Below are 16,785 nucleotides of genomic sequence, written 5' to 3'. Positions count from 1 at the left end.
CAGAAGGGGAAACTCAGCTATAAAGAAATATCAGAAAGTATTTCTTGTGGCCGTCAGTCTCAGGAGTTTTCTGTCGCTTGCCTCCCCCAACTTGTGCTAATATTTGTAGGATGTGCTCAGGAGTACGAAGTAGGGTGCTTCTGTCCCTTGCCCTCCTCCCCAGTCACTCCCCCTGCCCTCATCCCATCACCAAAGAGCCGCCCCTCAAATGAGCCATTCCTTTTTGCTTTCGTCAATGGTCTCTGTGAAGTTGGGGTCGTTGCCCATGATGGCGGCGTCCGCGCTCTCTGCCGACTCTGCTCCCTTGGCCTCGTTGGTGTGGTAGGTGCCCTTGTGACGGAACATGTACCGGATAAGGAAGACCAAGGTGCAGAGGATGGTGAAGATTACCACGGCAATGACCCCTGGTGGAGACAGCAGAGGGACTAGAGGTTAACCAAATCCTGTATATCACGCCAACACTTTTCCCCTGCTTCACCATCGTTCCCTCAAGTGCTGCCCTCTCCCATTCGAGACACAGAACCCCAAACCGACAACAACAATGTGGGCTAACAACGCTGCCTGCCATACCAGTAAACAAAGGATGTTGCAGCAGTCAGCCACTAGAGCTGCCCCAGGTGGGGAGCCCTGAGGGAACTCAGGGTGAGAAAGTGCAGGATACTGGCCCCAGAGAGCTGAGGTGCCTGTTGAAGGAATGATTTCAGTGAGCCCAGACTCTTGCATCTCCCCATAAATGGAAAAGCGCTAAATTCCTTAACTTGAGATGTCTGTTTTTCTTTAATGAATAGTAATCTTTTGATGTTCCGACTACCTGGTCTCTGTTGCAAAAACTCCTCTGTATCCTGGCTCCCCCTGTCTCTTTGAAGCAGCCCCTCAGAGTTATCTGAGATGCTGTGTCCTGAGCTTAAGTCCTCAGTTTTGTCCACTGAATAAGACATAATTCTCAACATCTAGGCTGTGCATTTTTTTTCAGTCAACAGCAGCAACAAAAACTAACAGAACTGAAAGGAGATTTAGACCAAATCACAATTATATTTGGAGATTTCAACATTCTTCTCTTAGTAATGATAGAACAATTAAACAGAAAATCAGTAAGAATTTAGAAGACCTCAAAAACACTATTAACAAACTTGATCTAAGGAAGCAATACCAATCCTACACATATGTTTGGAAATAGAGGAGAAGGATATACCACTCAACTCATTTTATGAGGCCAGCATTATACTGACACTAAAACCAGACAAACACATTATAGGAAAAGAAAATGATGGAGCCATATACCTTCTTAATAAAATTTTAGCATCGAACCCAGCAATAGGTAGAAAATAATATATTATGACAAAGTGGTGTTAATTCTAGGAATGTAAGATTGATTTAATATTAAAAAATTAAGCAGTGTAATTTACCACATTAAACAAATAAAGGAGAAAAACCATATGATCATCTTAACAGATGCACAAAAGCATACGACAAACTTCAATACCCATTCATCATGAAGTCTGTCAGGAAACTATCAAGAGAAAGACACTTTTCAACCCGATCAAGGGCATCTCTGAGAAATCTACAGCTAATATTGTATTTAATAGTGAAAGATTAAACACATTCCCCCTAAGGCAAGACTGTCAGGTCTCAACACGTTTATCCATGATTGTACTGAAAGCCCTAGACAGTGCAATAAAGCAAGAAAAAGAAATAAAAAAGTGTACAGATTGGGAAGAAGTAAGAACACTAGTCTCAGGTGATGGGATTGTCTATGGAGAAAATTCTAAGGAATATATAGAAAAAGGTTGTTAGAACTAACAATAAATTTAGCAAAGCGAAATTTGTATTTTTACATATTAGCAAGAAACACTTGGAAATGAAAGTAATAAAATAATGCCATTTATAACAGAACAAATTGAACACAGATGTTCTAGACTGTACACTGAAAATCATAAAACCTTGCTGAGAGAAACTAAAGGAAACCTGAATAAATGGATGAATATACCATACTTCAAGGTCAATATTGTTAAGATGTTCATTTATAGATCTAATGCAATCCTAATGAAAATCAGAGTGAACTTTTTTTTGGTAGAAATGTATAAGCTGATTCTGAATTTTATATGGCAGCGCAAAGGACTCAGAAGAGTAAAAATGATTTTGAAAAAAAAAAAAAGTAATGATTGTAGCAGTTACACTGCTTATTTCAAGACTTACTATAAAGATACAACAATAAAATAAGCATGGTATTGGCCAAAGAAAGACATATAGATCAACAAAACGGAACAGAAAACCCGGAAAAAAGACATACACATATGCAGCCAACTGACTTTTGACAAAAGTGCCATGGAAATTAAATTGGAAAAAAATAGACACTTTTCAAGAAGCGATCTTGGAATAACTAGATATTCATTTGGCAAATAATAACTTTGACTTTTAACTCATACTATATATAGGTGTGAACTCAAAGTGATTATAGACTGAAAAATAAAAATGAAAACTAAAAAACTTCTAGGAGAAAACATAGGAAAAGATCTTCATGACCTTGGGGTAGGCAGATTTTTTAGAAAGAATTAAAAAAATCACAAACTATAAAAAGGTTAGGGCTTCCCTGGTGGCGCAGTGGTTGAGGGTCCGCCTGCCGATGCGGGGGGCGCGGGTTCGTGCCCCGGTCCAGGAGGATCCCACGTGCTGCGGAGCGGCTGGGCCATTGGGCCTGCGCGTCCGGAGCCTGTGCTCCACAACGGGGGAGGCCGCAACAGTGAGAGGCCCGCGTACCGCAAAAAAAAAAAAAAAAAAAGGTTAGAAAAATTGGACTTTATCAAAATTAAAATCTCCTGCTTTTCAAAAAAATACCACTAAGAAAATGAAAAGGCAAGTCACAGACTAGGAGAAAATATTCACAATACATATGTCTGAGAAAGGAGTTGTATCCAGAATGTAAGAAGAACTCTTACAACTCAATAGCAGGAAGTCAAAAAAGTCTAATTAAAAGATGGGATAAAAAGAAACGAAATTGAGCTATTTGTAATGAGGTGGATAGACCTAGAGTCTGTCATACAGAGTGAAGTAAGTCAGAAAGAGAAAGATAAATACCGTATGCTAACACATATATATGGAATTTAAGAAAAAAAATATATCATGAAGAACCTAGGGGTAAGACAGGAATAAAGACACAGACCTACTAGAGAATGGACTTGAGGATATGGGGAGGGGGAAGGGTAAGCTGTGACAAAGCGAGAGAGAGGCATGGACATATATACACTACCAAACGTAAGGTAGATAGCTAGTGGGAAGCAGCCTCATAGCACAGGGAGATCAGCTCGGTGCTTTGTGACCACCTAGAGGGGTGGGATAGGGAGGGTGGGAGGGAGGGAGACGCAAGAGGGAAGAGATATGGGAACATATGTATATGTATAACTGATTCACTTTGTTATAAAGCAGAAACTAACACACCATTGTAAAGCAATTATACTCCAATAAAGATGTAAAAAAAAAAGAAAAAAAAAGATGGGAAAGATTTAAACAGACACTTCACAAAAGATTTGCAAGTGGCAATAAGCACATGAGAAGATGCTTGACATTACTAGTCATCAGATAACTACACATTAAAACCACAATGAGTTACCATTACTCATCTACTAGATGGGCACAATGAAAAAGAATGACAATACCAAGTGTTGGTAAGATTGTGAAGCAACGTGATCTCTCAAATATTGCTTATGGGAGTGTAAAATGGTTCAACCATTTTGGAAAACTATACGGGAATTTCTTATAAAGTTAAATATCTTCTTTCTATAATCCAGCAATTGCACTCCTAGGGATTACCAAAGAGAAGCAAAAACTTTTGTTCACACAAGACTTGGACAAGAATATTCATAGCAGCTTTATCTTCAAAATAGCCCAAATCTGGAAACAAACCAAACACCTGTCAACAGGTGAGTAGATAAAACAAATTATAATACCTTCATACAATGGAATACAACTTGGCAATAAAAATTAACAGACCACTGGTACATACAGCAATGTGGATAGATCTCAAAAATGTTATGTCAGGACTTCCCTGGTGGTGCAGTGGTTAAGAATCCGCCTGCCAATGCAGGGGACACGGGTTTGAGCCCTGGCCTGGGAAGATCCCACATGCCACGGAGCAACTAAGCCCGTGCGCCACAACTACTAAGCCTGCACTCTAGAGCCTGCAAGCCACAACTATTGAAGCCCGCGCGCCTAGAGCCTGAGCTCCACAAGAGAAGCCACCGCAATGAGAAGCCCGCGCACCACAATGAAGGGTGGTCCTCGCTCGCCACAGCTAGAGAAAGCCCACACGCAGCAATGAAGACCCAATGCAGCCAAAAATAAATAAATTAATTAAAAAAACAAAAACGTTATGTTGAGTGACAGAAGGTACAACAGATTACATACTATGTGATTCCATTCATATGAAACCCTAAAAGAGGCAAAAGTAATCTATGTGACAAAAGCAAGTGGGGAAGAGGGAAGGATGAATTACAAAGGGGGCACAAGAGAACTTTCAGTGGAGGGAAATGTTCTGTGTCTTGACTGTAGCTGTGGTTATGGGCGTATGTGTCTGTCAAAAGTCACTGACGTGCTACACTTAAATAAGTGCACATTATACTTCAGTAAAGTTGGTCTTAAAAAAGCAAAAACAATGAGGATAAGGATTATACCAGAACTTTGAACAATGTGCTTTGAGCACCATTTTGAATGTATTCTAATTTCACAGTCACATATATACATATAGGTGTTTACTTTCTTCCTGTGGAAAATAAACCTACTGAATGAGCTGAGTTGATTGGCTGAGTTTAAAACCCTTGATAAGCTTACGATATTAGCCATACTTAGAGAGGCAGGAAACATTTTTATGAAATAAGGCAGAAGAAGCAGGGAGAAAAGAAGGCAACAGGCAACAGGGTTATTGATACTGATCCAAACACGAGGAACTATACTAGGAGAGTCGAATTATTCTGCAGGTATTCTGGTGAGAAGAAAAGACTGGAATATTTTAGATACTCTGGCTTATTAATTTTCTTTTTAAAAAAATATTTATTTATTTATTTTGGCTACACCGGGTCTTAGTTGCAGCATGTGGACTTCTTAGCTGTGGCATGCAGACTTTTAGTTGCGGCATGTGAACTCTTAGTTACAGCATGCACGCGGGATCTAGTTCCCCAACCAGGGATCGAACCCCTGCCACCTGCATTGGAAGCACGGAGTCTTACCCACTGGACCACCAGGGAAGTCCCTGCTTATTAATTTTCTGATAATTTTTATTACGATAACTGAAACCAGACTGGCAGAGTCCTTCCTGATTTTGTAGTAAGCTATTATGGACCATTTGGGATGCAAGGGGATGAGAGTGGAAAAGACTGGAGGGCATAAAGAAACGCTCTGGCTGTTGCCATGACTGCCTGCTTGCATATTCTGATGCTGGCTAGCTCCCTACTACTGTTCTTTTTTTTTTTTTATAAGTCAGCATAAAAAGTAGCCAGGTTACATTGACCACACTTTCTCCACAATGTGTACTTCTCAACCTTCAGTCATATTTAAATGGCGAAATGAATAAAGTACAAATCCAGATAACCCCTTTTCCCCTAGACTACGGTTTTATTGAAAGTGACTACTCCCCACAGATGAGAAGTTACAGGAAAGCCTGTCCTGTAAGGCACCTACCTCCGATGATGGCCGAGTTTCTGTTGACTCCATTTCTTATAGCTTGGCCTTGTCCTGGGTTATACGGAAAATCAGCACTGGCTGTAGAGGAAGAAATGAAAAGACATATATATCATTTATCCCAGATAATTTGATACCTAGTTTTTCATACAACCCTTCAACAGCCTGTTTTCGCAAATGAGATCTCCATTTCATCTAAACCCATTCTGCTGTTGTTTCCCACAAGAATCACAGCCACTTCAGTGTCTGCTGTTTGCCTTTGTACAAGTCCCAGATGAACAGCGTACCTCTTTGGGAGGAGTATTAACAAATCTTAGAACTACCTGAGCTGGCTTGCTTTGGTTCCACTGACAGACAAGTTTATGTATTAGAATACTTTTCCTTAAGTTTGGCTGAAATCTGCTTCCAACCCACTTTTATCCCTTTCATAACTGGTGGCACTGGATATACTCGCCAATGAGCTTTTTACAGCTTACAGCATTAATTTAAAAAGTAATCATTAAAAAATATTTTTTAAAATTGAAGTATAGCTGATGTACAATATTATATAAGTTATAGGTGTACAATATAGTGATTCACAATTCTTAAAGGTTATACTCCATTACCTCTTGGCCCCCTACCCCTATCTTGCCCCTCTCCCCCTCCCTCTCCCCACTCGTAACCACTAGTTTGTTCTCTATATCTGTGAGGCTGCTTCGTTTTTGTTATAGTCATTAGTTTGTTGTATTTTTTAGATTCCACATGTAAGTGACATCATGCAGTATTTGTCTTTCTCTGACTTATTTCACTTAGCATAATGCCCTCCAAGTCCATCCATGCTGTAAATGGCAAAATTTCATTCCTTTTTATGGCTGAGTAGTATTCCATTGTATATATAGGTACCACATCTTCTTAATCCATTCATCTGTTGATGGACAGTTAGGTTGCTTCCATATCTTGGCTATTGTAAATAATGCTGCCATAAATATTGGGGTGCATGTATCTTTTCAAATTAGTGTTTTTGTTTTAAAAAGTAATCATTTCTTTAAATGAATATTTTACATGGCTCTAGTAAAACACTGTACACTTCAGGAATTTGTAAGAGGATAATATAAGTGTTGAGAAGAATATTAACTGCCTAATAAATTTTCTATTTCTCTCCCTATTTCAACAAGCCTTTGCAGAATGCCTACCACTTGTCAGGCGCTATTCTAAGTGCTGGGGATATACAGTAAACAATAAAAAAAGATGAAAATTGTTATTAATGAGAACTTTCCACGCCTCATTGAAGAGTCTGGTTTATATAGTCAAAATACTAATCTGAAGCAAGGATGTGGTTTTAGTTATGACCATGTTTATAGTGAACTGCCTGAAATTGTGGGGCAGCTTCCATGTTGTAACTCACACACTCATAGGACACAGTAAGATTTGGTTATCAATACACATAATTCCCTGACGTCAACCCCCCTTCAAAGACTGAGAGCTGTTTTCCAAGGATAAAGGCTTGCACCTTCACTGCGCCTCTGCGGCACAGTTTCTAGGTCTTTTGACATTGTATTTACCTTTCTCTGGACTCTATTTGGTCTACATCCTTCTAAAAAGTCAAAAGCTTCGGAGCTTGTAAGTGGCCTAGTTGGGATTAACACCCAGGTAGGGTTAATTCCAAAGTCAATAATCTTCCCTGTGCTGCCTTTCAAGGGCTAGGAAGACACAGACAAGTAAGTTGGTGAGGAAATGCCAGCTTTCAGATGGTTTAGCTTATGTAGGGCCTATGGGAGGAAGAGCCTTTTCTTCGGGGATCGGGGAGACAGACTTGTTTTGTTTGGACACATTGAATCTGAGGTGCCTAGAGGATGTATGGCGATAACGACTAGACATTCGGGTGAGTGGGTCATATCTCTCATCTCCTTTGGATAGACACAGAAATCTCCTGACCCTTAAACATCAATAATATAAATCTGCAAAATATATTTGGTAACAAAAAAATTACAGTGGCAATTTTGTCATTATTCTGTTTGGTATTCATGACACTACAAAACTCTTTGCTCTTCTGCTTCAGGTAACATGGATGGTGGGACGCAGCAGAGTTCCCGCTCCAAAGAGAGCTTTGCATCCTTGGCCACAAAGCTGCAGAGAAACACAGATGCCTAGAGACTGACATCCTCTCTCTGGTTCTCTTGAAGTTATTGATACAAACATTAATGGAAGGTATGGATGTGACCTGAGATGACCCAAGGAGAATAATAAGAGCTAGAAAAGAACATGAAAAATACCCCAGGATAGCCTCTGTTATAAAATCTGAACTCCTTGACATGGGGAGGAAGGCTTCCTTTGAGACGAATTTCTCTCCTGCCTCTTTCCTCATGGAACCACTTTTCCAACTCAACATTCTAGGCACACGGATTCCTGATGCTTGAGGGGGACGTGTCTTTGCTCATCCACACGGCACTCTCTGTCAGGACACCTGGTTCGCCCTTCTTCTCTTTGGGCTACTCTTCGTTGAGGTGCGCGGGCTTCTCATTGTGGTGACTTCTCTTGTCGCGGAGCACAGGCTCTAGGTGTGCGGGCTTCAGTAGTTGTGGCACACGAGCTCAGTAGTTGTGGCTCATGGGCTCTAGAGCGCAGGCTCAGTAGTGTGGCGCATGGGCTTAGCTGCTCTGCGGCATGTGGGATCTTCCCGGACCAGGGCTCGAACCCGTGTCCCCTGCACTGGCAGGTGGATCTTAACCACTGTGCCACCAGGGGAGTTCCAAAATAGACTTTAGATATTAAGTCTCAGGACCAGATTTGTGTCGAATAGGCAAAGACTGTATTCAATACACTTTTCTTCTGGGACCCAAATGACACTGTGGACAAAGAATGTCACCTGTCAAAGGATGTTGCTGCCATCGAGCCATCAGCCACGCCCATCCCCACAGTGCACCCTGAGGAGATTCAGGATGGAGCACACAGGATACTGGCCCTAGATAGTTAAGGTGCCTATCAAAGAAATGATCTCCGTGAGGCCAGACTCTGGAATTTTCCCATACATAAAAAATTGCTAACTTCATTAACTTGAGATGTCTGGTTTTTCTTTAATGAATAGTAATCCTTTGAGGTACCAACTACTCGTTTTGGTTGCAAACACTCCCGTATACCCAGGCCCCTCCCTAAGCTCTTCGGAGCTGTCCCTCGGAGCTACTTGAGAGCCTGCCCCCGGGCTTGAGTCCTCGGTGTGTCCACTGCGTAAAACATAATTCTCAACGTTTCAGTTGTGCGTGTTTTTTCTCACTTGACACCCTACATGATAACACTGAAGTGTGCTGCTATTCCAGCTCTGATCTAGTGTCTCCTGGAAGCGTGTTCCTGCCTGTTTCCCTTGCACACATCCTGTTTGTCTGGTCATCCCCTTTACGCGGACAGACCATGTTTCCTTTGCCCCATCAGCCACAGATCAGCTCTCCTCCCCGCCTCCCGCCAGCAGGGACAGGCAGACATGTTGCTGCAGGAACTGATGGTGGGGGATCCTTCTCCCGTGGACGTGCCTGTTAAACAGCTTGGCCGACGTTGCAGAGCCCACAGAGAAGGCACGTGCATCCCAGGCCCCCAAACACACTCGGACAGTTCCACACACAGACAGCCTCCCTGCCCATCATCTCTGTCTTCAACCTGGGAAGCGAGCTGAGAGTTCAGCGCTGGTGCACCTGCCCTTTCCCTTCCTCCAACTTCAGGTTGGGAAAAAAAAGGGAAGAACACACACACTCTGTAACAGCAGGCCCAGGGGCAGCTGTTCCTCCTAATCATACAGATATAGTAAGATGGTCAGAAATTAGGACAGGGTGAGTAAAAATACACCTCCTTACCCCCGAAGAATAGAAACCATGACTGTTTTATTCCACTTCTAAAGGCCTTTGCCTGCCCTTTGCTACCTTCTAGGAAGACTTCATCAGGAAAGCAAAAGACAGTCTAATCCTTGCCTCTTCTGTCCGTGTGCCAGGCGGGGCGAGGGGGCGGCCCTCCTCGGGCAGCTAGCTCTGAGCCTCTCCCGTACCTGCCGCCAGGTGAGGGACACTGCACAACAAAGACCCCCAATCGTCACGTACGTGATGGATGCGTGGTAAAGCTCTAAATTTTAGGACTACATGAAATTACTCATTACTTGGACTATACTTTCCTCACATATAAAACTCTCTGGGGCCCAGAAAAGCAAGTGTTTGCTCTGCTGGAATCAGCCCAGGAGCGTTTTCCTTCTACCATAGAGCACAAAAGGTAAATTGACATGAAATTCAAGTTTGGGGAGCAAGCTGTTTAGGAAATAATATTAATAGCACTTCCTACAAGTCAGGCGCTGTTTTAAGTCCTTTTCATGGATTAGCTCATTTCATCCTCCTGTGAACCTTGTGAGGTTGGTGTATTCGTCCCATTTGGGAGGCACTAAGCTGAAGTGCCTCTGATGAGGAAGAAGGGGGCTACACTGGCTTTATCAAGTCATCACCATCATTAAGGCGACCAACTGATTTAGCCCAGTTGTTTTCTCTGTGGTTGGTGGGCTGTCTCGGGAGGCCCACAGATGTCTAGAGGCTCCCGACTGCACTTGTCTGGCTTCAAAAGTGAGCATGTGAGGCATTTTACCTGACAAAGATAATTCCACATGATGATAGCATCAGCTGAGCAATGTGATAAACTAAGAACTCTGAACCAACATCGTAAGAAGAGAAACCCAATATTCCAGATACAATTCCCTATGGGCCCAAACGGCACAGAGAGAATGGTTATCACCATTAGGGTAACACTTGTGAAATCATGAACAGTGCTAACTGTGCTTTAAAACATTACTGTCAGATTATAATTTTGACTGCCTTTACAGAATGTGAAAAATTAAGAGAGGAAGCTTCAAGGCAGGTACTTAAGTACAATAAGCTGATTTGAAAGATATTCATAAGAATGGAATATTAAAAAGAGATTTGAATCCTTTAGCCTTAAATTTCTTGCCTGTCTCATTGAGCAGATAGGGAGGAAGAGCAGTAGTAAAGCATTAAAAAAAAATACAAGAGGCAGAGTCAAGATGGCAGTGTGGGAGGATGCGGAGTTAGCGTCTCCCCACAACTAGGGTTGTTGTGTATTCTGGAGATGGGAGGAACCCCATACAAGGAGATGGGAGGAACCCCAAAGTGAACCAGTAGGACGTAGGGGAACCGATGTGGGGGAGGAAAAGTGGAGGCCAGACAGGATCGGCGCCCCTGAGGCCGGGGAGATCAGGAGACGCAGGTGGGAGGGACTCTCCGGGAAGAGCGAGAAAGGAGAGGGCGATCGCCTATCCACTCAGGCTGGGGGGCCTGCTGAGCTCCCAGGCCGGTCCCCTGCCCTCCAATCCCCCCTCCAGGCCACATGGGTACTTGGGGGCATAGGAGGGAAGCCGGGGAGATCAGGAGAGGCAGGCGGGAGGGGCCCTCTGGGAGGAGTGGGAGAGGAGCGGAAGGCGATTGCCCTGCACACTTGGGCTGCGGAGACTGCTGAGCTCCCAGGCCGGTCCCTTGCCCTCTGAGACCAGGAGTGGGGGTCACACCTGGGCCCCTTCTGTTCCTTGGGCCTAAGCCCCACCCTCCACAGCCCCCAGGGCCTTTTCCAGCCCTGTGGGTCCTGAGCATTGGCCCCACCCACCACCCAAGCCTTGCCCTTGCTTAGGCCCCACTCTCGACAGCCAAGGCCTTCCTGTTCCCCCTTTTTTTTCCCCTCCTCCTCTTTTTCACTATTGTGATACTGTTGTACCTTCTGGTTGTTGATTCATCCATATTTTTATTTTTATATTCTTCCTAAAATATGTGTTAGTTTACTAGCCTTATTTTATTTGTTATTGTTATTTATTTATTTTTTTTATTGCCACCCCAGGTGGCTTGTGGGATCTCGGTTCATGACACCAGGGTCAGGCTGAAGCTCCTGCAGTGGGAGCTCCGAGTCTGAACCACTGGAATAACAGAGAACCTCAGACCCCAGGGAATAGTCATTGGAGTGAGGCCTCATGGAGTTCCTCATCTCAGCACCAAGACCCAGCTCTACCCAACAGCCTACAAACCCCAGTGTTGGAAGCCTCAGACCAAACAACCAGTAAGACAGGAACACAATCCCACTCGTAAAAAAAAAAAAAAAAGAGGCAGCAAAAAAATATGTCACAGATGAAGGAGTAAGATAAAAACCTACAAGACCAAATAAATGAAGAGGAAATAGGCAGTCTACCTGAAAAAGAATTCAGAGTAATGATGGTAAAGATGATCCAGAATCTCAGAAATAGAATGGAGGCACGGATTGGGAAAATACAAGAAATGTTTAACAAAGATCCAGAAGAACCAAAGAACAAACAAACAGAGATGAACAACGTAATAACTGAAATGAAAAATACACTAGGAGGAATCAATAACAGAATAACAGAGGCAGAAGAACGAATAAGTGACCTGCAAGACAAAATGGTGGAAATAACCGCCAAGGAGCAGAATAAAGAAAAAAGAATGAAAAGAATTGAAGACAATCGCAGAGACCTCCGGGACAACACTAAACACACCAACATTCGAATTATAGGGGTCCCAGAAGAAGAAGAGAAAAAGAAAGGGTCTGAGAAAATATCTGAAGAGATTATAATTGAAAACTTCCCTAACACGGAAAAGGAAATAGCAAAGAGAGTCCCATACAGGATAAACCCTAGGAAAAACACACCAAGATACATATTAATCAAACTAACAAAAATTAAATTCAAAGAAAAAATATTAAAAGCAGCAAGAGAAAAACAAAAAGTAACATATAAAGGAATGCCCATAAGGTTATCAGCTGATTTTTCAGTGGAAAACTCTGCAGGCCAGAAGGGAGTAGCAGGATATACTTAAAGTGATGCAACCACGATTACTCTACCCAGCAAGGATCTCATTCAGATTTGATGGAGAAGTCAAAAGCTTTTCAGAGAAGCAAAAGCTAAGAGAATTCAGCACCACCAAACCAGCTTTACAACAAATGCTAAAGAAACTTCTCTAAGCTGGAAACACAACAGAAGAGAAAGACCCACAAAAACAAACCCAAAACAATTAAGAGAATGGTAATAGGAACATATATATCAATAATAACCTTGAATGTAAATGGATTAAATGCCCCAACCAAAAGACACAGACTGGTTGAATGGATACAAAAACAAGACCCATATGTATGCTGTCTACAAGAGACCCACTTCAGACCTAGGGACACATACAGACTGAAAGTGAAGGGATGGAAAAAGATACTCCATGCAAATGGAAATCAAAAGAAAGCTGGAGTAGCAATTCTCATATCAGATAAAATAGACTTTAAAATAAAGACTGTTACAAGAGATAAGGAGGGACACTATATAATGATCAAAGGATCAATCCAAGAAGAAGATATAACAATTATAAGTATTTATGCACCCAACATAGGAGCACCTCAATACATAAGGCAAATGCTAACAACCATGAAAGAAGAAATAGACAGTAACACAATAATAGTAGGGGAGTTTAACACCCCACTTACACCAAGGGACAGATCATCCAAACGGAAAATAAATAAGGAAACACAAGCTTTAAATGACACAATAGATCAGATAGGTCTAATTGATGTTTATAGAACATTCCACCCAAAAGTGGCAGAATACACTTTCTTCTCAAGTGCACACGGAACATTCTCCAGGATAGATCACATCTTGGGTCACAAATGAAGCCTCAGAAAATTTAAATCGTATCAAGCATCTCTTCTGACCACAACGCTATGAGACTGGAAATCAATTACAGGAAAAAAACTGTAAAAAACACAAATACATGGAGGCTAAACAGTGTGCTACTAAATAATCAAGAGATCACTGAAGAAACCAAAGAAGAAATAAAAAAATACATAGAAACAAATGACAATGAAATCATGATGACCTAAAACCTATGGGACACAGCAAAAGCAGTTCTAAGAGGGAAGTTTATAGCAATACAATCTCACCTCAAAAAACAAGGAAAATCTCATATAAACAATCTAACCCTACACTTAAAATAACTAGAGAAAGAAGAACAAAGAAAACCCAAAGTCAGTAGAAGGAAAGAAATCATAAAGATCAGAGCAGAAATAAATGAAATAGAAACAAAGGAAACAATATCAAAGATCAATAAAACTAAAAGCTGGTTCGTTGAGAAGATAAACAAAATTGATAAACCCTTAGCCAGACTCATCAAGAAAAAAAGGGAGAGGATGCAAATCAATAAAATTCGAAATGAAAAAGGAGAAATCAGAACTGACACTGCAGAAATACAAAGGATTATAACAGACTACTACAAACAACTATATGCCAATAAAGTGGACAACCACAAAGAAATGGACAAATTCTTGGAAAGGTACAATTTTCCAAGACTGAACCAGGAAGAATTAGAAAATATAAACAGACTTATCACAAGTAATGAAATTGAAACCATAATTAAAAATCTTCCAACAAAGAAAAGTTCAGGATCAGATGGCTTCATAGGTGAGTTCTATCAAACATTTAGCAAAGAGCTAACACCGATCCTTCTCAAACTCTTCCAAAAAATTGCAGAGGGAGAACACTCCCAAATTCATTTTATGAGGCCACCATCACCCTGATACCAAAACCAGAAAAAGATATCACAAAAAAAGAAAATTATAGACCAATATCACTGATGAACACAGATGCAAAAAGCCTGAACAAAATACTAGCAAACAGAATCTAACAGCACATTAAAAGGATCATACACCAAGATCAAGTGGGATTTATCCCAGGGATGCAAGGACTCTTCAATATAGGCAAATCAATCAATGTGATACACCACATTAACAAATTAGGAATAAAAACCATATGGTCATCTCAGTAGATGCAGAAAAAGCTTTTGAAAAAATTCAACACCAATTTATGATAAAAACTCTCCAGAAAGTAGGCATAGGGGGAACCTACCTCAACATAATAAAGGTCATATATGACAAACCCACAGCAAGCATCATACTCAATGGTGAAAAACTGAAAGCATTTCCACTAAGAACAGGAACAAGACAAGGTTGCCCACTCTCACCACTCTTATTCAACATAGTTTTGGAAGTCCTAGCCACACAATCAGAGAAGAAAAAGAAATAAAAGGAATACAAATTGGAAAAGAAGAAGTAAAGCTGTCACTGTTTGCTGATGACATGGTAATATACATAGAAAATCCTAAAGATGCCACCAGAAAACTACTAGAACTAATCAATGAATTTGGTAAGGTTGCAGGATACAAAACTAATGCACAGAAAGCTCTGGTATTCCTATACACCAACAATGAAAAATCAGAAAGAGAAATTAAGGAAACACTCCCATTTACCACTGCAACAAAAAGAATAATATACCTAGGAATAAACCTGCCTAAGGAGGTGAATGACTTGTACTCAGAAAACTATAAAACACTGATGAAAGAAATAAAAGATGACATAAACAGATGGAGAAATATACCACGTTCTTGGATTGGAAGAATCAATACTGTGAAGATGACTATACCACCCACAGCAATCTATAGATTCATTGCAATCCCTATCAAACTACCAATGGCATTCTTCACAGAATTAGAACAAAAAATTTTACAATTCATATGGAAACACAAAAGACCCCAAATAGCCAAAGCAATCTTGAGAAAGAAAAACAGAGTTGGAGGAATCAGGTTCCCCAACTTCAAACTATACCAGAAAGCTACAGTAATTAAGACAGTATGGTACTGGCATAAAAACAGAAATATAGATCAATGGTGAAAGACAGAATGCCCAGAGATAAACCCATGCACATATGGGCACCTAATTTATGACAAAGGAGGCAAGAACATACAACGGAGAAAAGACAGCCTCTTCAATAAGTGTTGCTGGGAAAACTGGACAGCTACATGTAAAAGAATGAAATTAGAACACTACCTAACACCATACACAAAAATAAACTCAAAATGGATTAAAGACTTAAATGTAAGATGAGATACTATAAAACTCCTAGAGGAAAACACAGGAAAAACACCCTTTGACATAAACCACAGCAAGATCTTTTTTGACCCACCTCCTAGAGTTACAGAAATAAAAACAAAGATAAACAAATGGGATTTAATTAAACTTAAAAGCTTTTTGCACAGCAAAGGAAACCATAAACAAGACAAAAAGACAACCCTCAGAATGGGAGAAAATATTTGCAAATGAAACAATAGACAAAGGATTAATCTCCAAAATACAGAACACCTCATGGAGCTCAATATCAAAAAAACAAACAATCCAGTTAAAAAATGGGTGGAAGACCTAAATAGACATTTCACCAAGGAAGACATACAGATGGCCAAGAGGCACTTGAAAATATGCTCAACATCATTAATTATTAGAGAAATGCAAATCAGAAATACAATGAGGTGTCACCTCATGCCGGTCAGAATGGCCTTTATTCAAAAAATCTAGAAAGAATAAATGCTGGAAAGGGTGTGGCGAAAAGGGAACCCTCTTGCACTGTTGGTGGGAATGTAAATTGATACAACCACTATGGAAAACAGTATGGAGGTTCCTTAAAAAACTAAAAATTGAGCTACCATATGACCCAGCAATCCCACTACTGGGCATATACCCTGAGAAAACCGTAATTCAAAAAGGGACATGTACCATAAGGTTCATTGCAGCACTATTTACAATAGCCAGGACATGGAACCAACCTAAATGTCCATCGACAGATGGATGGATAAAGAAGATGTGGAACATACATACAATGGAATATTACTCAGCCATAGAAAGAAACGAAATTGAGTCATTTGTAGTGAGATGGATGGACCTAGAGTTTGTCATACAGAGTGAAGTAAGTCAGAAAGAGAAAAACAAATACTGTATGCTAATGTATATATATGGTATCTAAAAAAAAAAAAAAAAAAAAGGTACTGATGAACCTAGTTTCAGGGCAGGAATAAAGAGATAGACATAGAAAATGGACTTGAGGACATGGGTTGTGAAGGCGAAGCTGGGGCAAAGTGAGAGTAGCATCGACATACATACACTACCAAATGCAAAATAGTTGGCTGGTGGGAAGCAGCAGCGTAGCACAGGGAGATTGGCTTGGTGCTTTGCGATGACCTAGAGGGGTGGGATAGGGAGGGTGGAAGGGAGGCTCAAGAGGGAGGGGATATGGGG

The 16,785-nt window shown here is 41.0% G+C and overlaps 1 protein-coding gene across 1 annotated transcript in view; it reads right to left on the bottom strand.

The window, feature by feature from the left end:
• Positions 1–204: 204 nt before the first annotated feature.
• Positions 205–16,785, bottom strand: part of CNTNAP2 (contactin associated protein 2) — a gene marked incomplete at both ends in the record, with an annotated part of 2,035,904 nt that continues 2,019,323 nt past the window's right edge. Inside the window, 2 exons of the mRNA XM_082846865.1 lie at positions 205–404; positions 5,671–5,751. Coding sequence (XP_082702991.1) covers positions 205–404; positions 5,671–5,751 — 281 coding nt within the window. The remainder of the gene's footprint in view (positions 405–5,670; positions 5,752–16,785) is intronic.

Source organism: Leucopleurus acutus (genome assembly GCF_964270905.1).
Source record: "Leucopleurus acutus genome assembly, chromosome: 9".
NCBI classification, from domain to species: domain Eukaryota; kingdom Metazoa; phylum Chordata; class Mammalia; order Artiodactyla; family Delphinidae; genus Leucopleurus; species Leucopleurus acutus.
Note: the sequence above shows the minus strand (reverse complement) of the source record. Positions and strands in the feature narration are given on the sequence as shown.